General features: G+C 34.3%; 2 protein-coding genes across 7 annotated transcripts in view; one reads left to right on the plus strand and one right to left on the minus strand.

Annotated features, from left to right (window-relative positions):
* Window positions 1-82: 82 nt before the first annotated feature.
* Window positions 83-7231, plus strand: LOC115238256. Of its 5 annotated transcripts, none has more exons than XM_029811916.1 (6): window positions 83-528; window positions 633-764; window positions 1107-1234; window positions 1858-2075; window positions 2156-6950; window positions 7037-7231. In XM_029811916.1, exons 3-6 carry the CDS (start codon window positions 1193-1195, stop codon window positions 7046-7048), a joined length of 5067 nt encoding a protein of 1688 aa, XP_029667776.1. In that variant the 5' UTR covers window positions 83-528; window positions 633-764; window positions 1107-1192; the 3' UTR covers window positions 7049-7231. The 5 variants fall into 5 exon arrangements, with proteins under 5 accessions (XP_029667776.1, XP_029667775.1, XP_029667777.1 ...); XM_029811915.1 differs by having other exon boundaries at window positions 83-401; XM_029811917.1 differs by having other exon boundaries at window positions 83-359.
* Window positions 7232-7907: 676 nt separating this feature from the next.
* The window catches only part of LOC115238258 (gamma-aminobutyric acid type B receptor subunit 2), a 56603-nt gene continuing 37798 nt past the window's right edge, over window positions 7908-26712 (minus strand). Inside the window, exons 8-18 of one of the 2 annotated variants that reach the window (XM_029811919.1) lie at window positions 18482-18605; window positions 17829-17945; window positions 17368-17506; window positions 16770-16886; window positions 16445-16606; window positions 16198-16301; window positions 15587-15880; window positions 14667-14911; window positions 11294-11494; window positions 10468-10695; window positions 7908-10185 (exon numbers count right to left, since the gene is read on the minus strand). In XM_029811919.1, coding sequence (XP_029667779.1) covers window positions 9590-10185; window positions 10468-10695; window positions 11294-11494; window positions 14667-14911; window positions 15587-15880; window positions 16198-16301; window positions 16445-16606; window positions 16770-16886; window positions 17368-17506; window positions 17829-17945; window positions 18482-18605 — 2327 coding nt within the window. In that variant the 3' untranslated portion in view covers window positions 7908-9589. Of the gene's footprint in view, window positions 10186-10467; window positions 10696-11293; window positions 11495-14060; window positions 14074-14666; window positions 14912-15586; window positions 15881-16197; window positions 16302-16444; window positions 16607-16769; window positions 16887-17367; window positions 17507-17828; window positions 17946-18481; window positions 18606-26712 lie in introns of those variants that run through there. The other variant, XM_029811920.1, reaches the window with a different exon arrangement.

A 26712-nucleotide genomic window follows, 5' to 3' on the forward strand; every position in this document is an offset into this window, starting at 1 on the left:
TATATCACATGTGTATGATAACACTTGATATTTACTAGAATACCAGACTTTATAATGTATAGATATGTATAGATTATGCACATTTATATTAATGACAATTAACATAAAAGTTTACTACGTTTAGTTGACAATTGTATATATATCACATGTGTATGATAACACTTGATATTTACTAGAATACCATTGTACTTTATTTTTCACATTAGTAAATAATCGCTGTAAGAAAAGTCTTTTATCTGTTTATTGTTACATGTATCGGAAATAGTCAAATTTTACTTTCTTCATGTTGTATGTACTTCACAGTTGCAAACATATTACAGTTTTCGATACTAGCGCACTCTGGCAGTGATTATTATGAGGTTAGACATGGTTACAAGCTATTAAAAATATTGTGTGAAAAGGTATTAATTACGTCTCATAATGATAATTTCTAAATAATGTAATTGTAAAATATAACAACACAGAAAGAGATTGTATCAGGATCAAATGTTAATGACTTTATCTTATTGTTGCATATATACATGAGAAGTATGACTATCTCATTTTTATTTCTTGATTTTTCTTTTATTGAGCATTATTTGATATCATTGCAGTATAATGTAGAATAACATAAAATATCTATTTTGTTTCAGGCGAGATTTGACATCACAGTGACGGAAAGACTAGAGTTATCAAAGTGTGCTATCCCTTACAGTCGAGGAAAGAGAATAACGTTATAGAGACATATCATAAATATTTTTGGTTGCATCCATATTTTCATTCAGGTATGCATTATTTTAAAGTTAATTTTTAGTTTTTTTTTTACAGTGGATGCATATGTTTGGAATATTTATATATAAATAGTGTAGAATGAGTATATATATATATATATACACATATGAGATAAATATGTATATATATTATGATATTTCTCCATGTTGTTTCAACATACGTAGCATGTCATACAATGGATACTACAAAAATATAGAGTATATATGTTTGGAATAATTGCATATATATTCACATAAACATTATATAATACTTAATATTTTGATTTATCAGAATGTATACATCCAACTGTAACATCTTATATGAAACATACATCTATATAATATCTTTTTACATAGTTTCAGGGTCTCTGCATTGGAAGATCTTTCTGAATTTACACATTAAAAGAATGGCATACAATTTATAGTTACAGTTATCAAGTACCATGGAATCTTGGACTACATCTGTTTGCTCTGAAAAATCAATGGTATTTTATCTCATACTTTATCTTGCCAAATTACAACATAAAAATTCTCATAAAACGCGTCGTAGACATCAAAGTATATATTAAATATAGCTGAAAGTTAAAGCTAAATCGTTCAGTACCGCAAATTGTTTCAATATATTTCCGCCATGGCAGCTCTGTCATACGAGTATACTGTTTTATCGACTGAACTCGAGTAATGCTCGAAGACACGTCATGGCTGGAAGATGCACAGTTTTGTGATTTACAACAATGTTAATTTATTAAATTCTATATAATACAACAGATATGCCACAACAAATATCTATGGTGAAGTATCAAGTATATAAGCAAGAGGCAAATTGGCTTTTAAATTCCATAAGAGGAAAATTTTTTGTTTGCTATACATTCATTGTGTTGATTACTAGATAGATAATGGATGTGTTGCTTACATATGAAGCATGCATATGAAGGGAGCAAGTTTTATAGCATCTTATATAAATTGTGATAGTGTGAGAACATTGATTAAATTCCTATTGCCACATTTTACATTCATAAACAGGCCTGTAAAAGCCTGATTAATTATGTCAATAAAAAAGTAATGATTAATTTTATCTTGAGTAATTTCATTGGCAATTTGTTTTCAGATTGGATTTAATCCAAAATATACTTATGATATTAGCCCAAAACTGCATAAGAATAATAGAATTGAAAATAGAAAGGTATTATCATATCAAACAGCTGTAAAAGATGCTTTGTTTGGAAAGATGTGTTTACCTTACATGCCAACAGAACCACCAGCATCCATAAGCGAAGAGATTGTGGAATCTGATTCACTATATGTGTGTAAGCACTGCAAAGATTGGTGAGTTTGTATAATAGTTTAATTGTATAATTTTATTTTATAAATATTTTATTTTATAAATGCAATGATTCTTGTTTCAGTTTTCGCTTTCAAAATAGCTTTGAGGATCATAACAAACGACGTAGTTGGATCTTAGGGTTTTTGTGTCGCAGTTGTTTTGTAACAGTATGTACCCACATAACCAAAACAGGTTCTGCATGTCCTATATGCACAAAAAAAAACAATGATAAACGTTTCTATTTGCGAAGAAGAGGTTTACCTAGGTATCAAAAGCCGGGTGTTGCAAAAGTATTCTATAACCAATGCCAATTCTGGGAACATGTAGAAATGCATGGTTCAAACACAGTGGATATGGGTGATGTAATGTTAATGCCTCTACCTGCTAACATATGTGAGAGTGACTGGTTGCCCCAAGTTGAAATAATATGCGAAGCACTTATGGAACACTCATTTTTTTTACGTGTGCATATTATGGATTGGTTAAAAATATATAACTTGGAAGATAACTGGTGGAAGTTGGTTAATGGTAAAAGTAATAATAATGTGCTAAGTAAAATTGTTGAGGGTTATCGGGGTCGACAATTATTTAAGACCTTTGAGAAGTCAACAGTAAATGAGTTTACAAATTTCAATTCTTCTGACAATGTATATAATAGGAAAAGCTCTCTCAATATTGAATTTACTGATGACAGTGTTAAGGACAAAGATGCAAATAATTATTCCGCGAATAAGATTGCAGACAAAAATATATCAGAAAATGAAGATAATCCTTGTATGTCAACTGATATTGCTTTTGTGGATTGTGGTCCTACTTCACAATATTTAGAACCCGAATCGTCAGTGCGTTATGTACCCATAAGGCAGGTAAAAGTTGTTACAAAATCAGCACATAGCAATAAAAAAAGCTTGACTGATATGATAAAATCAAATAATAAAAAAGAAATTGCAACTTGTAAAGATCTTCATTCACTGGAAACAGGTCTGACTAGTGAAAATACTACCGCTGTAAAAACAGACAAAAGTTCCAATAAAAATTTTGTCATTAGACAATCATCCAAAGACTGTGTGCGGCAATGTAGAATAGTGGAGCCATTTGGAAAAAAAGTTGCAAAAAACAACATCAATAAGTCTATAATAGAAACTGATATTAATAAAATTCTGGATAATCCAGTTAAAATTCCAATTTCTAGTGAAAAGGTTTTACCTAAAATATTACCTAAGACTAATTCAAATCATTTGGAGCAAGGTCAAATCTCAAACAGTAGTTCCAAGGTATTACTTAAGATATTACCCAAGACTAGATCAGGACGATTAGAACAAGATCAAACATCAAACACTAATTCCAAGATATTGAGTGTCCAAAGTTCACAGAATGTTGGTAACAAGATTATATTACCTAACACTAATTTAAATAATTTGGAGCAAGGTCTTCAAACATCAAAAAATAATTCTAAAATACTAAGTGTTGAAAGTTCACAAAATGCAAATATTACATCCATAATTAGTCAACTTCCGTCTCATCTCATTTCCAATCAAAAATTGGTTGTTATTGGACAGGATTCAAGTAATGTAATTGCTTATGACAAGAACGAGGTAAGCACTGAAAAAAGATTAAGCACATCACTATTAGATAATAGTAATGTTACAGACATTAATATGTCATCACAAAAGAAGATATGTAATTCCGTTAACATCGACAAACAAGAACAAATTCTGATAAAAAATGGAAAAAAATACTTCATTAAACATCAAAAATATATTACAAAGGATACAAAAAACTCTTCTAATTTGCCAGTTGTGAACAGCACAACGAAAATTATAAAACAGTCGGCATCTGAGCACAACATGTCAATGTCAACATCTATTAATTCTAGCAAGGCTGAGAATATTGATGTGGAACAAATGGCTTCGGTTTCTAACGATATTTCTACACCCTCTTTCACTGATCTTTGTTTAACACCTTCACCATCCCCTTCTGAATCATCCAGCAATTCTGGCTGGATATACGAATCGTATATTACGAAAAATATGTATAAAAGATTATCTCCACAGTTAATCACTTCTAGTCTAATCCAGAAGAAAAATTTATTTGAAACAATATCACTTACCGAGAAAAATGGAAATGTTTATATGCATATAAAAATAGTAGACCGTATTTCAAAAGAAGGCTTTCGAGACACATTTGAAGTAATACCAAAATATAGAGAACAAATGATTGATGAGTTTCACCAGCTAAATAGTTTCGAATTGAAAGAAAGGATCAACCATTTAAAACTTGTTAGTGAAGAAATGAGAAAAGTTTTGGATTTTTTATCGAGCAATGTCCTTTGGGAGAAATCGAGATCTATCAATACTCTCCAACGTATATTGGAAAAATGCCTTGACAACTGTAATCAAGATGTAACAGATAAGAAAAACGATGATGTGATATTAAATGAATGGGAATCAGAAATATTGAAAAAGAAATATCCAAATAAATGTTCATTATGTAATAAGATTGTGAAACCTCTGTCGTATATTCCTGGATTTTCAAGATTACCTAAGGACGATAATATATATTGTTCTTGTTACAAACTTGTTTGTCACGAATGTCTATCTTACCAAGATAATGTATCACAGTTTACTGCGCATCAGAACTACCACAAGAATTGCGAGCCTTACGTTTGTCCAAACTGCCAGTCCAAATTTGCTTCTGTGAGATCTTTAGAAGTTCACACGTGGACCGTTTGTTTTCATACTTGGAAAAAATTTATTCTTTCTTGTAAAATTTGTGAAATAGATGGTTTTAGGGACATGGAATCGATTACCAGACATATTGCTATCATGCACAGTACCACAAAAATCGCTTGTGAAATATGTAGCAAGGTACTTTCTTCATATAGTGAATATGTAAAACATTCCACAGAGACACATGTGTCTGTGCAAAGTCGAAATCCGATACGTCTGGTGAAATGCAGATTAGGTAATGTAATCATACGTTTTGAGAATTTAATGTGGTATACGGAGATGCATCCTGCGATTCGAAAGTTGATATGGTTTAAATGTCCCTTTTGCCCGTTGATAACTGTAGAAAATAAATATACAACTGCAATTTTAAATGATCATTTACGAAACAAGCATTTGCATCGCTTGTCGGAGATTCTTAGTAAAGAAGCATTGGTCGATATTTTCGGGACAGCTTTTTTGAAAGCTGATGTAAATACAGTTTCTGAAAATCTTGTAGATACGTTTACGAACGAGGCAGCGAAGCATACTATAATACCTAGAATTGTGAATGCTCGAACTATCTCTTCAGAAATATTCGAACATGGCACAGAAGACGAAATATCTCTTTGGAAATATGATAATTCGAACGTGGCATGGTCTAGAATAGAAATAAAGCCATCAACAATGGAAAATGTTAATGATGGACAAAAAATAAGTTCATTGCCAAAAATTCTCAATGTTAAATCAATTAACGATTTAAAGTCATCCAAACCTAAGGAAGCCATCACAAAAACTTCAACCGAAGCGAAAAAGAAATCTAATTCTCAATCTTCTCAAGCTGAAATAATTATAGATGAAAAAGATGATCCATTAGCAGGCGAAGATGCGAAAGAAATGGAATTAGATGACAGTAAGTCCGACAATAAGGAAAAGAAAGGAAAGACAAAAGAGCCTGAGAAAACTAACAACGAATCGATTGTATCAACAGACATACATAATGTCCGTGTAATTTCGCCGACTGAATCATGCAAAAGAATCTTAGATTCTAAGTTCATGTCTAAAACAAGCATAGGTGGCCATATAAAGGTAGTTGATATTAGGAAAATATGTAAACCGAATATAGAGCCATTTGTTACCACTGAACCGAACAGTACACTGAGAGAGGATGAAAATATAATGTTTATTCCGCAACCTCCTCCTCTTGCCAAGATTCCGCAACATTTATTTAAATCTGTGGAAGTTTATAAACTGGATAATGGTTCAAAGAATGTTGCGAAGACGAAAAAATTTCTCCCTCGAAGAGCGGATAACAAGACAATAGGGCGTATCGCTATACACGGAACAACAGGTGCGGAAGAGATAAATGTCGATTATCTGTGCCACTTATGTGGTGAACAGATTAATACTTCTAGATCCGTGGTGCACACACACTTTCGTGAAAAGCACTCGCACGAATGCAGATTGGCGGCAATCACCCCGCGGTTGATGCGGATATCACCTGATTTTATTAATGGTGGTTACAAGCAATTTATCAACAACAGAAAACGAAAAGCGGATAGCGCTTTACTCGTATCCAAGAGAAAGCGTCGTTGGACTCCGAAGAAACATACAGAAACGAAGGATGCGAGCGCGCCCGTAGGATTATGCGTGGAACGAGAGACGGCAGAGGACGGCGAAGGAAATTTTAAGTGTAAGAAATGCGATCAACGATGCACCGACATGTCCAATCTGAGAGAGCACATCGCTGCTAATCATCGTCTAAAAGGTCGTTACCTGATATGTCTGGAATGTGGCGAGAATTTTGTGGTCGCGCCTAGTTTACAGATGCATCTCAAAGCTTTCCACGGAATAGAGAGTCCTATTAATTATATGAATCAAAATCCTTCTTATGCTCCTGGTATCGATGACGATTCAGAAGCGGAAGGAAAAACGACAGTGGCTAATCAGTGCTACGTCTGTATGGCAGTTTTCGAGGATAAGGCTGCGGTAGACAAACACTTGAGGGTGCATGGTATGGCTTTTCTAAATCGTAAGAGAATAGAAGCGAGAAATGCTCTTAAAAGCCCTGAAAAGAAGGCCAAAATGGAGGAAGAAAATGTTGCTAAAGGCAGTCCAAAAGAGACGGTGAGGCAGGATAAGCCAGCAGAAATAATTCTAGAAAAAATTAACGTAAGTAATGTATTTATATAACTTAAATTTATTATATATGTTGAGAAAGTAGCATTATCAATTTAACGAATGTTGATTTTTTTCAGGTTGCGATGTAGAGCAAGTGATAAAAAATATAAAGAAAAACGATGTTGTACTATAACAAATTCATTAACTTTATTTTTGTGTATATTTGAACGCTCAATTCTTCATTGTTATTGCGAAATATTATATCAGTAAATTTTAAATTTTTTTTACACATATGCACCACACACACACACACACACATACACATTGTAAATTATTACTTTCTTGTATAACATGCAGGCAAATTATTAGAAAATGATCAATTTTGGTATTTGTCTTTTTAATATCGTAGAAATACAAAAATTTTATTATATATATACTATATAATATATATATATATATATAGTATATATACGTCCAATTTTGGAGTTGACATCCATTTTGTTTAGAGAGAATAAACAAAAGTTTATAGCAAACAATAGAAGTTATAATTTCATTAAGTATAAGTAGATAGTAAATAAAATAGTAGATGTATTTATTTATATATTTATTATACTTAATGGAATTATAACTTCTATTGTTTGCTATAAACTTTTGTTTATTCTCTCTAAACAAAATGGATGTCAACTCCAAAATTGGACGTTATAATATTATAAAACACATATAAATATTATTTTCATAAAAATTCGCGAAAGATATACAGATTTATCGCGGATATCATAAGATAATGTACATAAGTATTTATTCTCTACAGAAATTAATGTTTTTTTGTACTATAATAACTCTTAGTCATATATAATCTCATTTATGATATATCAGAATAAAGAAATCTTTTATTATTTGAATGAGAATTCATGAAAATTTGTCACATTAATCATCTTTTGTTGAAGAATTGCGGATTTCAGGATGAATAAAGGATTTCAGGATTAACAATATTTAATAAGATAAGTACAATATATAGTTCTTTATTACATCGTTCTTATTTGCACAGATAATGCTGATTATTGCTTAGTTGCTAAAGTTTTAATGATTGACACATCGAGACATCGAGTGTTATGAAACAAGTCGAATAGATTTCATAAGGAAATTCTTTTTCACAGGAATATGTCCCTGCCATTTGTGTATTTTATCTACATATTTGTATCGTATATTATATTAATATATTAATATTCGGTGGCATGAAAATATCTGTTTCAACGTGTTCACATTTTACAAAGAAAACGTGTAGCATATTTTAAACTGCTTTACTTCGAGCAGATATATTTTCATTGCACAGGTACTAGAGAAAAGGTTTTGTGGGTACTGAACACTTTAATCGTAATCCCGTATGGGATTTTATAGTTCCCGTAAGAGCATTTATAGTTTGTCTTTTGAAACGTGCACGCTTACAGATCTTTTAATTACGGAAGTATTCTATCTTCGATAAAAAAAAAAAATCTGTATAATATATGTTATTAAGTATTTTAAAAAACGTTGGGTTTTTTTATTTTTGTTATTTTTTATCAATAATAAGAGAAGTAAAATAAAAGCTCTTAGAATATATTATTTTATTATTTCTGAAAAATTATATCTTTTAGATTATCTTATATATAATTATAATCAAGATTATTCCGCCAGAAAGAAAACACATAAAGGATATCGTAAGTGTGTTGGTCCCCTTTTTTATGATTCATCAAGACAAACATTGTATACTCTCACGGGTTTTATTTACTTTTTTTTGGCACAGTTACTAGCGAACACACATGTTTGACATTATACGTTGTGATTGATCCGTAATCCCCACAATTTGGGCATTACGAAACAAGAAATCTATATTCACACATATGCCACTTTGTAAAGTCTCAATATACTATTTTATTTATTAATTCAGCCACACTAATAAAGTTAATTCTTTCGCGTTAAGCATTGAGTCGGTCATCTGTATTGTTTTTCCCTTCAGTGATCTATATTGCATTGACAGTGTCGATTTTATAGCGTTCCACTCCACAACCGCCGGTTCTCATTACTCAATTTTATAATGCTTAATGAATAATTAATTATAACGTTTAATTCTTAATAAACAATTTTCGTTATCACACTATTTAACTTTGTATTATATGAATTGACTATCGAAAGATCTAGTCGGTTTTTCAAATATTATTAATTTTAAGCTATCTAATAGATGCTAATATTTTAATGTTTTTTGTAGGTTTTCTGTGTTATATATGTAAACTATCACGAAGATCTATTGTACTCACAAAAGTCGTTTCTCTACGATATTACTGGGATATTATGTTGCATGTGATGATCTATCTCGATCTATCACATATATGAAACATCTAAATAGATGCAATTTTTAATTTGATTCGATTTTGATGGATTGCCTAAGCGATTACGATATTTTGATAAAATCGCTCTCTATTGAAAGTCAAAATATTAAATAATGTTGCGAGTGGAACGCGAAAAAAATCAACATCGTTCGGAAATTTTCCTCGATATATATGTATAGTCTCTCTTAAGCAACAACTTTATCACTTAGACAAACCTGTTACAATCACACATGTGCACAGTATTACGTTATAGGAATCGATCTCTTCTTCTCGCAGGAAGCATTGACGTGAGTATCGACATCGATGTTCGATTCTTTCCCTGGATTATCCACCAGTGTCGACCACCGAGATTACCGGACTCGATGGACGAGACTTTGTTTCTTGACAAAAGTTCGAAACAGTATCCTGTCGAATCTCTGAGGTGAAATCGTTCTTTAAGGGCACAGAGTCGCTTATACCACTGATTATCCTCAGAGACGACGAGGATGACGAACTCGACCGAGCCGTCTTCACTTCGTATTCGGCAGGACTGACCGGTTCTTGGCCGTCATTCTCCTTAAACAGCTTCCTCAGATCATTGCCTAGTCTTGTATCAACCGGACTCGCCGTTGAATCCACGGTGATAGTCAAGGTCAAGGAATCTGGTGGTTTCCTACCTCTGATAGTATTGGCAAGTTCGCTAAAAGGAACCCCGACTTCACTTGTGGCCCATACGTCAAAATTAGGACTGCATGAACCACGAGATGTTGTTTGGGCAGTTTTCGGTTTTGTCGCATCTTCCATCGAGTGCCAACGATGCGGTCTCGAAACCGATGTACCCTGCGCGATAGCACTCAAACTATTCGCTGGAACTATTCGGTGAGGGAACCGGGGCGAACCGCGTATCTTTTCTCGAGAAGATGATTGACTCGTGCTCGCCTCTGAAAAAATTTTTTCCGCATCCTCATCGCAGTATTCAAACTTGAAAATTTATTAGAATTTTCTTACGCATTTATACACATATAAATGCATAAGATATTTAGAATTGTAGCTCTTTTTCTGAATTTCTTATATAATACAAATTGTTTATTTTTAAATTTAATATCTTTAATTTCTTTTACGTAAATGAAAAAAATTATTGTGACGCTTATATAAAGATAAAGATTTATTTGTGGTAAGATATTTCATATTAAAATAAGATGTAAATTATGTAGGTCACTCACGTGGCGGTAAGCTGAAATTTACTCTAGGCTCGCTACTTTCCTTGCGGCGTAGCCCTAGGCTCAATCTACGGTCTTCCTCGCTAGTAATACTAATTATTGGTCCTGAACCGCATCGTGCATGAGGTGAGTGAGTGCCTTGGGCATCTACCTGACAAGTAGAAGCAGCTTTCGTGCCGGGCACTAAACCAGCAATGTAACCCATATGGACTCGAAGCGCCGATGCAACTCCTAATGAAGGTAATATAAGCAGGATAACAATATTTCAAATACATATATGAATTATATATAGATATGACAACTGAACATGAAATATAAACCATTTTCACAATATGTTATATCAACTGAATATGAAATATAAACCATGTTCAAAATATTTAAATCTATGTAATGCTATATATGTTATATGATATGTAAAATAAACTTTTTTCTCTTTATATATTAACGAGATTCACGATTATAAATTATATATAATATGAAATAAGTTAAAATTATTTATGTTTATTTCTTTACAAGCATACAGTTTTTTCTCTATAAGCATAAGATTACGAGACGATACGATTGAACGTAAAATGCAAATTATCCAAAATGTAATCAAAGCCATTTATTATAAAATAAAATTTATTATAAAATAAATGGCTTTAGCTTCAATTTTTTATTTTGAGTTTTTTTTCTGTAGTTTTTTGTACGTGCTTTTATAAAAATTCTTTTGTGAAAAGAATTTTCCCTTACTTTCGACGTCGTTATATATATAATTAAATTGTGTCTACCATATCATCTTGAGCTCTCTGAAGTGCTTTTATTCTTTTATTCTTCGACACTTGCTTACCGGTGAATGATGCAGTGGAGGTTTTTCTGCTACTCGGCCTGCTGCCGAAGAGGCTGAAGAGTCGTTGAAAAACGCCCAGGCGATTCGGCCCCTCGGTCTCCCGACGACGATGCAATTTGTAAAGGTCGGCCAGGCTTTGTCTGGGGTCGTCCGGTTCCAGATCCGGTTGGCTGCTAAATGCTACGGTACCGCGACGTATGCCTAATTTCAACAAGGGCCAAACTCGTATATGACGCGAATCCCCATTATATGCCGAGCAGTCATTATGATGGACACGCATTATTGAGGCTTGGGTTCTACCTAGCCGTCGGGACGTCAATTCCGCAGAAAGCGCATGTGAATTTAGGCGACATTTATGCAGAAGCCAGTCATGAATTCGCAGCCATGAGTTTCATAGCAAGAAATATTCCGCATTATTCGGAAAAGAAAATTATCCATTTGTCTTTATCACAAAGAAATAATTTTATGAGGATGTGAACAATCAATCTTTATTTATTTTCGTTTACATCGATTTTGTATTATTCACTTATTGTTAATGCAATTATTGCAGTTATTTTGGAATTTCGATTTTAATATCATTTAATACAATAACTTATTTTAATCGCAATAAAATTTGTATTATTTTGAAATCATTATTCTTTGATTCTCGAATGTTTTAACCGGGGATTATGACTGCAGCTTCAGTATGAAAATCGCCTACAGTAGAAGAGAGGAAGGAGGGAAAATGTATACCTCTATAGCAGTAGAGTAAGACATTATATGTAGCTATTTATACGGATATCCTTTTCCCGTACAAGTTTTTGAATCGACTGATCGGATTATATATATTCACATATAATTGCAATGTTCAGTATATATATATGAAAATTTTCTTCAAGAAGAGGAAGAAGGGAAAATGTATATTTTTCTCGTAGTAAACTAAAATATTACGTATAACTATTTATACTCGGGTATTCCTCGTGCGTTTGTTCGTTTGACAAGTTCTGAAATATTCTTTGGTTTTACAATTTATTGTTCGAAATTTCTAAAGATTTAGAAAATCATTAATATCGAAAACGCATTTAAACTTGATACAAATGCGATTCGGATTAATTAGCGAGTATAAGGACTGTACGACTGTTCATCAATCAAATTATAGCAGACATACTTTGACATACTTGTGAATAATGTCGTAATTCGAGAGATCGATAATTAGTAGATGTTTCCGTCATCTGAGTTTCAATACATGAACTCTGTGATACGTGTGGGGAGTATATTTTATACTATGTATGCAAGTATATCATTAATGTGATGCACGAAAATACTAGTTATCTCCGTCATCTCAGCGAAAAGTTTCTTTCCATAGCTTTTTGATAAATTACGATTTAATATTTTTTTCGAGTGGAAAATTATGTTTTTTCCGAACGTTCTTTACAATTTCTAATATAAGAGGAAATTATCTTGACAACTAAAGCTTATAAATTATGTTTTAAAATCCACTAAATTTACACGGAAAACGTCTCTGAAATTAGATCGTTTAATTTTCTTCAAGGAAAGCACGACTCCGAAATTCCTCAAAGCATCTACGATTCAGCTATTTTCCGACGCAGTGGTGAAACACTTCGTATGTATGCATGCATAGACGGTGCGCAGCCTTTGACTTCATTTGATCCGTTGATGATAGACATTCAGAAATATTGGGGTGGAACGTGCAGTCGGTGTGCAGACTTGTACGCGGTTTGCATGTATGCTGAATTGTCCGGACTTATGAAAAGAATTCGAGATTTTGGGAGACGCGAGACCCGAAAGCGATATAGGATCGATATATCAGGAACGCATCAAACTACGTTCACGAGCTCTCGTTCGTTAATAATATCGAGTGATATTCTAGCGATCACGGTCAAGTTGATTCCGGATGATAATTGATACACATAGGATGCGCGAGGTCTATCCGATACACGTCTTGCGCTCGCGTATAATGTCGTTGGTGAATTACCGGAACGTGTGCATGACACTTGAAAGCGGATATTTTGCGAGTGAAATGTGCGATCATTTGCACTGCAAATGACATAATCCGCCGACGAGCTTTCAAGGGAAGTTTCCTTTTGTCAACGCGCACACGAGAAATACGCATAAGTGAATCAATTACAAAGCATACACGCGTGTATTTCGCCCACCGCGGCGGATGTAAGTGAATAATCGAGCGATTGAATTTTATCTCCGCAATCTGTAAAAAAATAGATTAAATTAAAATAAATGGAGAGGGATTTATTTCTGCGAGATTGAACACCTAGAACTCTCTATTCAATGTGGTTTCGTTGTGTGTGGTCAAGTCTAAAGTTAAATACTTCTAAAACTTTGGTAAAGAGGATTGTGTGTCCATTGCTACTTTGTTTCGTTATGAGGTTCTTTCTCTGCACTAAGTACGAAGAAGCTTTACAAATATATTTACAATTTTCATATAAAATGTTTACAGCGAATAATTAACGCACTATAATTAAAGTTTCTGCGAAAGAGTTAAAATTTCCCATATGCTAAGTTTGCGCATGCATATGTCCTTTTTCCGAAGAATAATTGCTTTGTTTCGCATATCTAATTTATAAAACTCGCAAATCATCTCAATGCGCAGGAGGAACTTTCAACTTTTAAACGGGATGTTTTCTGTCTCTTCTACACTAACATCTTCTATAATTCGAGCTCTTCTCCCACGTTTCAAGTCAAGCAAGCGAACGTGGGTGAAAGTGGGTAGTTTTCAAGCAATCACGTGCAATAAAGAGATTTCTGTCACCTTTCTCGGACATCTGATCGACGGGAAAACGACGAAGCGAGAAAAGTATTAATACTTATAATCCCTTCCTTCTCTTCTGCCTGCAAAGCCGGATTCGTCGTGCAAATTTTAGTATGTCCATTCCTATCTCTTATTGTGCTTTTTATCTCACAATAATCTATCAGTCATATTTTTTATCATTTATGTTCCAAGTGCTTTTATGTTATGTTAGTTAACTTTGTCTCCGTGTCTTCAATAAGTAATGTATTTCGATAAAGAAAACTTTTGTCACTTTTTCATAGAATTAATACGAATATTAGCTTCCAAATTTAGAATTTACTAAAAGTCAATTTATATCGTTTTGCAAGATACGATACAAAATGTATGAAGATGGCCGATCAATACTCTCTTATCTTCTTTATACTGTATAAAGACGCGCGGTCTTTTATCGAACTTTTGCCATCGTTGAAATCTATCTGACTGTTGTATCTTGATTAATTCAACGGACAAAAAAGGTAGATTAAATTTTCAAAGTAATTTTAAGATTTTAGATAGTAAAGATTGGAACAGAGTTCTTTTTGCACGACGGATCTTAATAATCATCCGTGATGATCAATTTACGCTTACCGGACGAATCTGCCGAAGGCCAGCTGGCTCGGGGAATAACCGGTGGCAGAACACTGAGCAATAACAAGGGCAAACCACCCCCGATGCTCGGATTTCGTTGCGGAATCGAGGTGCTTGATGAGGCGCGCGACGGCTCCGTTGGCTCCTGCGCCAGTTGCTTCTCCAATCTCGCCAATTCCAATTCCAGCTGTGCCATCTCACGTCGATAAACTCGGTTTTGCACCTCCACACGATACTGTAATTCTCTGTTGTCAAAATACGACTATTTTTTTAGAAAAATATCGAACTCTAGCATATTTTAATAATTTTTTACGCAAATGTCAATTCTTGTATTTTTATAAAAAATAGTGATTTTATTAAATATGTATTGTATAAAATTACTTACATATTAACCCTAGTTAACCGTTTTTTCAAAATCAATGAAATTAAAATTATACACACTTAATATTTGAATTGTCAAATGTGTGCGTCAATTTTTAAACGATATTTAGAAATTTGTCAATGCAAGTGAGAAAGAAAATCTTGAAAATATACTTGTATATGACAGAGATATAGATTTTAAAATGGCAAAAATTTGAAATAGTTTCGCAAACGAGTCTTTCATAAGAAAATAACGTTAGTTGTATTAAATAAGTTCAATGGTTGTTCTTAAACTTTGCGACGCAACACAAAGTAATTTTTCTCTCAATGTTTCGAAGGAATGCGAGGGGATTCCAGCGCGTAGGTGCGATAAAGGGATATTGTCTTGAGGTTTATCCGCCCAATCGATTAACGTCCGTTAAAAGGAGGGAGAATCTCTTACTGATATATTGAACTGTCGTGTTTTATCTTCTTTCCGCGCGCGACTCTTAATTTTATTTTAATTTTCTCTATCTTCTCCGACGTTTTACGTCAAGGAGAGATTCTCTTTTGTCACTCACCTTCTGTCATCGGTGACAAATCTACGCGTGTTGCATTCGATCTTGAGACCGAAACTCTGCACAACCGGATCGGCTCTCTCGCCCGCTAGGATGTTTGCCAATTGGGGCAAAAAAAGCAGCGCCAGGGTCGCCGTCGTCGAAGCCAAGATCAGGGCAGTGATCGTGACGAAGGCCAGGGTTGCGCGGTCGGGCATCAAATTGGCTAGTACTACGACGATACTTGACGTGATTACTACAAAGTACACGCTCATACCAATGTATTGCGAGTCATTTAGGGCTGGAATCTTTACGTGCCTGAAACCATGAGCGATTTATTCGTGTATTATATATCCCTGTATGAACTGACAGTATTTAAGCTAACGATGCCGACTAATTCTTTTCAAGATGCATGGAAATATTTGACAAACTATTTTATTTATACCAAGCTTAAACAATAAACATTCGAGGAAAGCGATAAACAAAGCAGGATTATAGCTTAATAATCCCGCGAAAATTACAGATATGCGATATGAGAAATTAATTGAAATAATTCGTAAAATATGCAACAGATTATCTTCATTATTAAGAGAGCTGTTTTGCCAACTTTAAGACGTCTTTATCTTCGAGCTCACCTCGTTTCCCAGGCCATGTAGACTCCGACTACGAGCAATAAACCTTTGTAAACGTAGAGAGCACTTAACCAACCGTTTGTATGCTGCGAACGGCATACCTCCACCTGTGCAAGAGCAAATAAAGACGCGAGTTAATTACGGCTCGTTAATGATAATTGCGCAATCGTGATGTTCAGCTGTGGCCATTCACTGTGGCTCGTTCGAGATGACGAGACAAACCGGAACGTGTGTGTTTCGCATCGGTTACCTGAGGTTGATAGACGACCCCCCGGTCCTGCGGACTAATCTCCAGGGTCAGATTTTGCAAGTGACGTTGCATTGGGTCTAGAATCACCCATAATGTTACCACAACAACGTCAATCACCAGGAGCATGCAGATCAAGAATATCAGCTGGGTGTCCTGGAGCAGCTGGAAAGTACAAAGCGATAAATCTCTGCGATTTATGTATCTGACGACAGAATATTGATTCTGTAAGCCTGCGTAACTATTTTCGAAGTTCTCTTTGATAGAAATATTAGTTTTGCGTTTGATCACTAGATGTGGGAAGAGAATTATTGCCATGTCGACCAACCTTGTTCTTCACGACCCCGCTCCGGCTCCTGGTGAAGATCCTGTGTACTCGATAAGTCTTTGTGAACATCGAGCCAAAAGCCAGAGAGAAGCCGGCCGATAACAGATACACTCTCGCCTGTAAATTGAAAATACGCACCACGCGCTTATGTTAATCTCCGTTTTTAAGAGAAAATATCCCATAATATAATATATACGCAAGATATTACAAGGACGAGAAGTTTCCTGCAATTTCTAGCAAACAAATTCTATGATCGCTAATATAATTATCAATATATGACTGATATAAAATTGCACATTGTTGCACAATTTCGTTACTGTTGTATGTTGCATTTCGGAATGTAAAGAAATTGCATTTTATTTACCAACTGTAAAACATTATTTTTCTTAAAAAGGTTTTCAAATCCGGACTTGTTTAAGAAATGTATCTTTAATATAAAATTTCTTATATACTCCTTAATTTGTAAATCGCTCTCATGTGTATATTATGTATATATTAATGGAGATTATTAACATATATTATGTAAATCAAACTAATACCCATATTATTGATCGCAACATCGGGGACGTTAATATTCCCCATAATGGATGTTAATCACCTTGCACACCGTAGGATAATAACCGTCGCTGTCGGGTAAAGTGGCGTCGTCCAGTCCCAAAAGTATGACAGCACCGTAGACCAGGCAACAACCAACGGCCGCCATATTATTTAGCCTTGGGCTTGAAAGTTTTATGCTTCTGCCAATATCCAGGAATAATGAACTTGAGTGATATATCGTGACAATTTACATATAAATTCATTGATATATAGCAAGCGTCATTCCTAATATGAATGAGCTGTCTCTTCATTTATTTTGATTCGTAAAAATATATTGTCTCGGTATATTCTTTTACGAGTTTTTTTTTTACTAAAATAATTAATTTATATATTTAAACAAAATTAATCAAATAGTTATTCTAGAGAATAGATTCGCGTAGGGCAAATAGTTTAATAGATATTACTTAAACGCTTGACAGTTATTCGTGTGTGTTGTTTATATTGAGGGAATAATAAGCTTACTTGTGTTTACGAAAGTGGAGATTGAAAGCCAGGAAAGCAAGAGCTAAAGTAACACCAACACTGGCAATGCAGGTAACGGCGAGGAACGCAGCAGGTGCCACTGTCACCATTCGTAATCTGCATGCAATAATATACACGGTCACTCGGGCGGCTCTCATGGGTTTGATGAATTATCGACCGATGTTATCAAATGGCGTATAAATTAATTTAACACGTTGTTTCGCGATGTTATAATTGCTACCGCTATTACTTTACATAATTCGGTACAAGCTATGATTACATCACCGAAATATTGCAAATAAATGCGTGTTAAAACGATTAAATATTTGACGGCGATGATTTTGTCACGTGTCTATCCATTTACATAGCATTGATCATCTCATTAATTTTGCGATAAAATTAATAATCCTTATTTATATTATTAAATTTTAGCTTGTGTAACGATAAGATTAGACGCACGTGTAAGATGAAAATAAACGTTATAGGCCGTGTACTATAATCTTTTTTTATATTTTATCTATTTTTTTTGGTCACTTAAATATGTTTATTTAAGTATACAAATTAGAAGGAAATTATAGAAGAATTAAAATTTGATTCATCTAATAATGATTAAATGATTGAATTGAGCCTGTAATAATATTGATAATACATACCGGAAGACCCTGCGAGCCGCTGGCACTTGCCCTCCGGGCCATCTTGTAGCCACACACCCTGGACAGTTCATTATCAGTTTTCCATCTTCGGGAGTGTAGATAGCTATTCTGCTAATATTGTGTCCTGTAATCGAAAAACTTTTCGATCAACCACCCGAAGCGCGTGGTAAAAGTGCGCTATTAAATTGCAGTTTGGTTCCAGTAAATAAGTTTTATCTCAATAAATTTTCGATACAGAAATTAATAAGCATTATTAAAAATTAATTATTATCGTAAACTTTTTGGTTTAATAATTATTATTACACTTTGATTTTACTCAAATTATACAGCTTTCGGAACGTAAAAATCACGATTATTTCAAGAATAGAAAATTATAAAATTCTCTAACGGTACAGCGAAATAGATTTTTCGTCAGAATAAAGGCTATCGATTTTTACTTTAAGCTATATTTTTTGTCTGCTCTGCTTTATTTCGATTTCTTCTTTCTTTCTCTGCTTGTGAATGCTTTATAAAACTGCTCCGTTCGTGCGTCGGAAAATAAGTAGCGAAAAGAGATCGAGATGTCCAAAGGGACGTTTATTCAAGTTGGGAGTGTAATTTCCTCTCTCTTGCCGTTTCCGATTGTTTACACATCTACCGTTTTCTTCTTTTTATTGAAGGCAATTTTGAGCAGAAATTAATTACTCTATTAATGTCCCCGCAACTGATGATACGCGTACAATTAGGAAAAACTTTGATAGATAATCTGTGAATAAAAAAAACAACAGCGCCAAACAATTGGCAATTATATCTGATCAAATTTTTAAGTACCATTCAATATTAATTCCAGCAAAATGGATGTGACTTTTCAAATTCTGATGATTATCTTCTTATTGGAGACGGAATTATATTGCACATTGAAAGGGCAATGTTAATCAAATCGAGGTTTTAATTGCTTCTACCTCATTGTTCGGCATCTTTAGAAAATCCATTACTCGCCTCTTTTTCTCTCGTACTCATTCGACGATTTACCAGTCAAAGTCGATAAGTTCGGATATTCGCAAGGCAAAAGGTGGATTGGAGCCGTGAGAACTTTGTCAGCATTGCTATCATCGCACCTGAGGTCGAAATTTCAATGAAAAACCTATTCAAATAACGGATTAAACGCCATTCAATTAATCTGATCGATTCTGAAAGCGATCATTTTATAGTAAAGCGTAGCACGAGGAAAATTATGGCGAGTAAATACATTATCAGAAAATATATACTTGATTTTAAATTAATTTTAATTATTTTTTTATGATAATTGAATAAAATAAATTTCTCACTTTTTGTAATGTACATGTATTATATTATTTTATAATTCTATTTCTATTTTATTCTTTTTATTTTACTTATAATAAAAAGCATGTAAGCAAATGTATCATCCCTTTTATAGTGATGCAACATTAGTCAAATACATATATAATAATATCGAATCCGCAATAGTATCATATGAAGAGAATATGATAATTTGTTACAATTTGACGATAGAGATACTATATCGCTCAATTTGTACTTTACTCGCAACATTATGCACATTTCGATTCAGTGACGATGCGATATCTAAATTGCCTGGAATCGATAAGCTACCGCATAGTTCTAGGCAATAATACTAATTTGATTGTAGATTACAACTGAATAGAAAAATTGAAATATCCTGGAACTTGCAATTGTGGAGATACTGATATATCTCTAATGAATCTTTAAGCAGACCTTTTTTTTTCATGTTTTTTCGGCTTTGAAATAAGTGACAGCGATCCGGAATCCGTGTCAAGTTCTTAGAAATATAATCGATAATTGTATTTTTTTCACTGGTACACATATACATTTCAATATATAATTAGTATATAATATATACACTTGAGACATTACTTTTATATCATAAATGCTTAACAATACTGTTCAATAAAGTATTTTGTATGTGCACGAGTATAATACTTATTGTTAGTCTATAAAATTTAAATGTAATATAGCGAGAAAGATTATGTTCAAGAATAATAAAATTATATTTAAAATTTAAAAACATAAAAAATAGATAAATTCTATATAGACTTGAAAAATTTGCTTCAATAATTAAAGCTGCTAGATCTTATCAATTAAAGAACACGGTCTCCTCAGAGCATAGAACTGTTACGCAGATTCAAAGTTTCAGTAGCTACTTATCATATAACAAATGCGCGAACCGAGTGCTTTTGCCAATTTGTTGTTATTCTCATTATATAGAGTTTTAGAAACAGTCCAAAGCACTCTGTACATTCGTCGACAAATTTCTTTTATAATACCAAGAGTGGTTAGTTGTTTTGCGTCAACTTTAATTCGCGAAGAGCAACAAAGAATAGAGTCATGTCGTCGGATTTATTCTTCCTGCTAGAAACAGCAAACGAGCGAATGCTTGCAATTTATGCTACCTATATCGCCTTTTGTTTCTTCCCGTGTCGCGTTTATGTGAGTTTCTTTCACGTGCAGCTCAAAGCGTTTAAGTCATTTTTCACAAGCTATATTTCGCGAAGTCAAATTTACGATAAAATTTTATTTAGAATTTTATCTGCGTGTAATGTAAAAATGTATCTTTAGGATTAAATTCTGTATATTTTATCTAAAATTTGAGAAAGAATTTTATCGCGAATTTTTTCGCAAGTCCTTTCGCGTCCTGCATCCAATAATTTGTTCGTCTTTTATTGCGTCGCGTGAGCTCGCACATTGATCTCGCGAGCTCTCGCGTGCGGCGCGATGGCGATTATCATTTGGTAGCGAGGAAAAAGAATTAGTGCACGTGATTACATACCCGTATAATAAATTGTCGGCCAAAGAACATTGTATCCGCCCTGGTCATTTGAACGTATAAGCGGCGGATAAAGGGATCTGTGTCATTCGCGGTTTTATAGGTGAATTTATTTTATTTTATTTTTTTCTCTGTCCTTCATACATACATTCCAGCATTGGGAGGCAATTTCTCCAGCGAGAAACCACCGTAATATTTCGTGATAAACCCGCGACAACGCGGCACGCGGTGACACGGTGACTGCTCTTGCGAGTTTAATCCCGCGTGCAAATTGAGCGCGACAAATTTTAGAATGCACTTTGAATTTCTCCGTAGCGGAGCCAATAGATATATGGTACAATTTTGTGTATCAGAATTATATATATTATTTATATATTGGGATAATAATACATGTTTTTGAATAACTTTCCGATACTACGATACAATAAAGTAAAAAAAGCGAAATAGACCACCGCATACAGTGGTCGATAGTGATTAATGAGAAAGCAGCGGAAGTAACAAAATGAAATAATGATACGATAAATGTTAGTGACGTAAACCCGATTGCCTAGATATTGCTCGAGATATTCGAAATAAGCGACACGTCTATTTGGTCGATTCATAGATATGTGATCAGACGATCATTTTGTTGTCATAAATAAAACGGAGTTCAATCGAACGCTGCAGTTTCCCGCTTGCACCCGATTTTCGATACAACGTAATACGCAAACACACAACTTGGTCTATAATTTATCTCTCTTTTGGAGATACTAAGTCGAATCGATATTCGTGACGGCCCGCCGTATAAGGAATCTTCCCTATATCGTATCATGCTCAGTGTTCTTCGCAACCCTCGTTGACCTATATGAAGAACCGTCATCCAGTCAGTTCAATCCATCGCCCTCGATAAATTTCTTTCATCCATCATTATATGATCAAATGAGGATAACATGATAGGTACGTGATTTCGATCAATCCACACCATTTAATATGTTGTACGAAAGGCAGACGATTATATATATATATATATATATTTCAACTTTCTCTATATCTCTTTCGAGAGTTCAATATATTGACAACGTGAGGCTTGACTATTTGCCGTGAAATTTGATAGATTGCAGTAGGAGTTTGACAGCTGAGAACAAATGCGCGACGTGTGAAAAAAGAAAGGAAAGACAGGTCACAGGTGCTAAACGCGCAGTCGATACTATTTAATTTGTCCAAACAGCAGAGCCCTTTGTGCGAGTCCTCTTTGTAGTCTCTATTGGCGCCGGAAATTCGTGCCAGTTTGTTGACTTCATCTAAAATCGATGCCATCGACGCGGTATCTGAAAAAGTAGTCGCATCTTCGCGATGCTCCGATCAGGGCTAACGAGCTAAGCGATGAGGGTATGTGATGTACCATAGACGGTAGTTATCAGAACGGCGTGAAAATGGCAATAGGTCAGAGCGAGCTTTACCGAGAGAAATAGGAAATGAGAATGTGTCACCCGTTTTCGACGAAACCCATACCAACCCCTTTTGATGAATCGTCTAAAAACTTTCTTAATGGAGGAGAACACTTCGCAATTGTTTTTGTTCTAACTAAAACATGACTAATGATTTTTCACCGCGATACATGGAATGAAAAATAATTTTCGATGAGTTTCGAAGAGTTTTTTTTCCTCATAAAAATATTCTACGGGAGCTCACCGAAAACACATTGTAGGATTATGAGCGGTGGAAATAAAATACTTGGTGTCTCTAAAAATACCATCTTGCTGCCGAACAAAGAAAGAGAAAGAAAGAGAAGTAACGTTAAACCTTGCGGTAACGTATCAAGAGGGTCTCAAGTTTAAACAAAGCGCTTTGGATTATCTGCGTCTCAATTTCTCTTTGTTAAGCTGACTAGTGGCAAGAGAAGGCAGATGCTAATATTTGTTGAAAACTTTACAGAATCTCTTTTAAGAGCCATAGGAGTAACGGGTTCCGATAACGAGCGTTGCTATTATATTCTTCTAATAATGAGAGAATTATTTTGTTTACAATGTTTATAACTCGTTATAAATCAATATCTTTATTCGTGCCCAAAAATACAACCATGGAGTTACATCAAAAAATTTATTGAGGGATAATATTTGATAGATGAATGATATTCTTACGATCTTTAGCTTTGAAAAAAGAGAACATTTGTATCTTACATATATGGCATAACAAAAGACAAAAAAGCTGAGCAGAGAGGTATTTGTCTTCTTTCTCTCTATATTGAAGCTTTTAAGAGATTGTTTAGGCCGTACCATTTTTAGTCGAACACAACGCGGGTATAGACACAATCGAAGAAGAATAATGAATCGCGACCTTGGTCTCGATTCTCGAAAGCATGATCGAGAATGCGCGAAAGCAAGGCAATACTACTGACACGATCTGACACCATTAGAAATATTTCCTTGTTATCGGTTGCGCGAGCGTGTACGCGTAAGCGCGTTATGCACTCCCCGAGGAAGGCTTGATTTCGCGGAGAATTCTAACGCCGGAATCGTAAGCATACCGCAAATCGGTGCTTCTGCGGACCACTCGAATTATGCGTCGGCATTGTTTGCGCTGGCGAGAGAGAACTCTTGACCCATTGTTCGCCATTGCCGGGGCGGCACCGTGGATCTCGAATCTCGCCGATGTAGACAGATCTCGAATCTCGCGACGGATGGATCGCGTTCCCGTGCATTCGCGCAAGGCGCCCGGATTCTTTGACGTGGCGCGTATCGATTATCGCGCGGTTCGATTTACGCGAAAAATTCGACGACAATCTCCGATGTACCTCATCCGTGAATTCCACGCCCGTAAATTTTTATATCGCCGCATCCGTCTCGCAAATCTTGTTTACCGCGCGCAGGATTTTTGAACACGATTCGGTTCTATATTTTAGATTTTTGGCGAAATTTGATGGCTATTCAAATTTCGACTCATGCACACTCGGAAATGCACCGTTTCCAACATACGATGTTGTACTTAGCCCCTGCATTTTAATGACGCAATTTTCGACCGAGGGTAATGGATGTTACATGCGAATACACATGACATAAAATAATTCTTGATCTCTTTTGACAACTCAGACGTGAAATCTTATCATATCCAAATAGTTAATCCGATTGAAATTGAACCGTAATTTCATCAGCGCGTTTTCTCGTATAAAATAAATTTTGAAATTTCAGCGAGAGGACATGTGTGTGGACATTTCCGGTGGGAACAATGCGAAAGCAATTACGATATTTCTTGGTTTTGCAGCGCCATATTTTGCATTATTACCACGATGCACGAGAGATATTTGACGCAGGCGTAATTACTAACACGTTAATTACCCGCAGTTTGCAAGTAATGCAAATTAAAAAAGCTCACTTTTCAACGTCAAATTATTTAGCATCGGATTATATAATAATAATAATAATATTAGCATGACGTAACATATTTCTTTTCTTTTATCTCGACTAAAGTTGTCATTATTATTGATTATAATTCGATAAACATACGTCAAATTTAACTTCATATGACTTCCATGATAAAAATATTAGTTTAGCCAAGTAATATTTTTTTGAAAATGCATTTCGGTTTGATCTTATCTTTTAACTTTTGCACGCCTCTCTTCCTGTCGATTTCGACAAGAGTGTCCATTTTTACTAATAATGTCTAATTGACTTTTTGCCGATGTATAAAATACCGTCGATAAAACGCCGGATATTATTAGACGGGTTACTGGGAGATTCACGATGACGATCGCGTCTCATGGCTTATATCTCAGACGGACTCAGACGACTTTGCCATTATCCGGCAAGGATATATAAACCGCGACATCGACCGAACTGATGTTTGCCCTGCTCCGTGTTCCAACGGAAACTCGTGTAAAACCCTTTACGAGCGTTAAACTTTGGCGCCGACAAGGGATTTAGGTGATTCTTTATTTTCAGGATCTGTTAACTTACTCTCTTTTTCTTTCTCTCGTTCTTAACCGCCATAGAGCGAATCTTCCTCGGAAAATTCCACTTGTGCGACGGAAAAATGAAATCGTCGACTCGTGCATCGAAACGCAAATGCTCTAACGTGACGCTGCAAAAAACTAATTGAATATGCAATTGGTCGCTTTTATTTTCGCCCCGTTATCGGAATCCCACGAATCGCGATTTGATGTGCAAATTTAATTTATCTCTCCCAGTTAAAGGCATACCGCCACATTTTTAACGTATCTATATGAAACGTTGATCAATTTTTGACAGTTCTGTCTAATCTATTACGCTTTTTTTTTATAGTTCTGACCATATTCTTTCATTTTTATTTTCTAATTATTAACAGTGTTAATTAACTTTTTTCTATAAGATTGCTGAGCAAAGATTTCATCACCATAAATGAATTTTACGCGTCGGAAGAATCCCGAAATATTCCGCTTATATATATTCAATTAGCTTTCAGATTTCTTATCGCGTAGCTAACATTTATTTATATTAATTATACAAAGCATTTTTATTTAAGCAAATTTACTGTGCGCTTGTAGAAAAAAGAATTTGTTACATACATACATACAAAATAAAATGAGAAAATTAACATGCAGCTATTGTCATAAAAAACAAACAAATCGACAAAAGGCCAAAAATATTTGGTGGTCAAATATTAGTCAAATTTATTTCAGGAAATAAATTCTGCAAAAAACTTTTTCACGCAATTTCTCAGTCCGTTGCATCTATAAAAAAAAAAAAAACTATATTTTTTTCAATATTGGAATATCACGCGGTAAATGGTTGAATATGTTAAAAGACTTGATGCCACATATATTGGAAATCTATAGAGAAAGTAGAGGTCTCTAATGGATTTAACGTGATTGTGATTGATTGGAATTAAATATTGAGGCTAAGGTAGATGAGTCGATTTTCACCGCATAATGTATGTGTATGTATATAATATATTCGATTATCAACCAGCGAATGTACCTAGAATCGGAATGACCTAAAATCACAATAATCAGTTCTTAAAGATATATAGTCTTAGATTTATATTATATTGAAAAATAAAATTCATAAATCTTATCCTGAGAAAAGAAAATAAATTTTGATAGAGAGAAAGAAAGCAATGTAAAATTTTGTAGAATGTTTGTTCAACATTTTCCTATAACAATATTGAAAACTAAAAATTGTCTATATTCTACTTCAATAAATAATGCATGTTTAACAGGGACCAGTATTTGATTTAACTCGAAGCTACACAATACTAGTAATCGATACATATCGATTTCCTGTTAAGCCAATTTGCAGGAGACATTCGGTTTCACATTATGACATTGCACTTGTAAATAGCATTAGGAAACACGAAATAATAGGCATTATGCGCAGAATAGAATATAATAAATAATTATTATCTTGATGATTTAACTGAAATGCCAAATATATGATACAATTATCTAATCTTGATTTGATCTTTAAAACTGAAG

Source organism: Formica exsecta, unplaced genomic scaffold, assembly GCF_003651465.1.
Source record: "Formica exsecta isolate Colony F162 unplaced genomic scaffold, ASM365146v1 scaffold33, whole genome shotgun sequence".
Classification (NCBI taxonomy): domain Eukaryota; kingdom Metazoa; phylum Arthropoda; class Insecta; order Hymenoptera; family Formicidae; genus Formica; species Formica exsecta.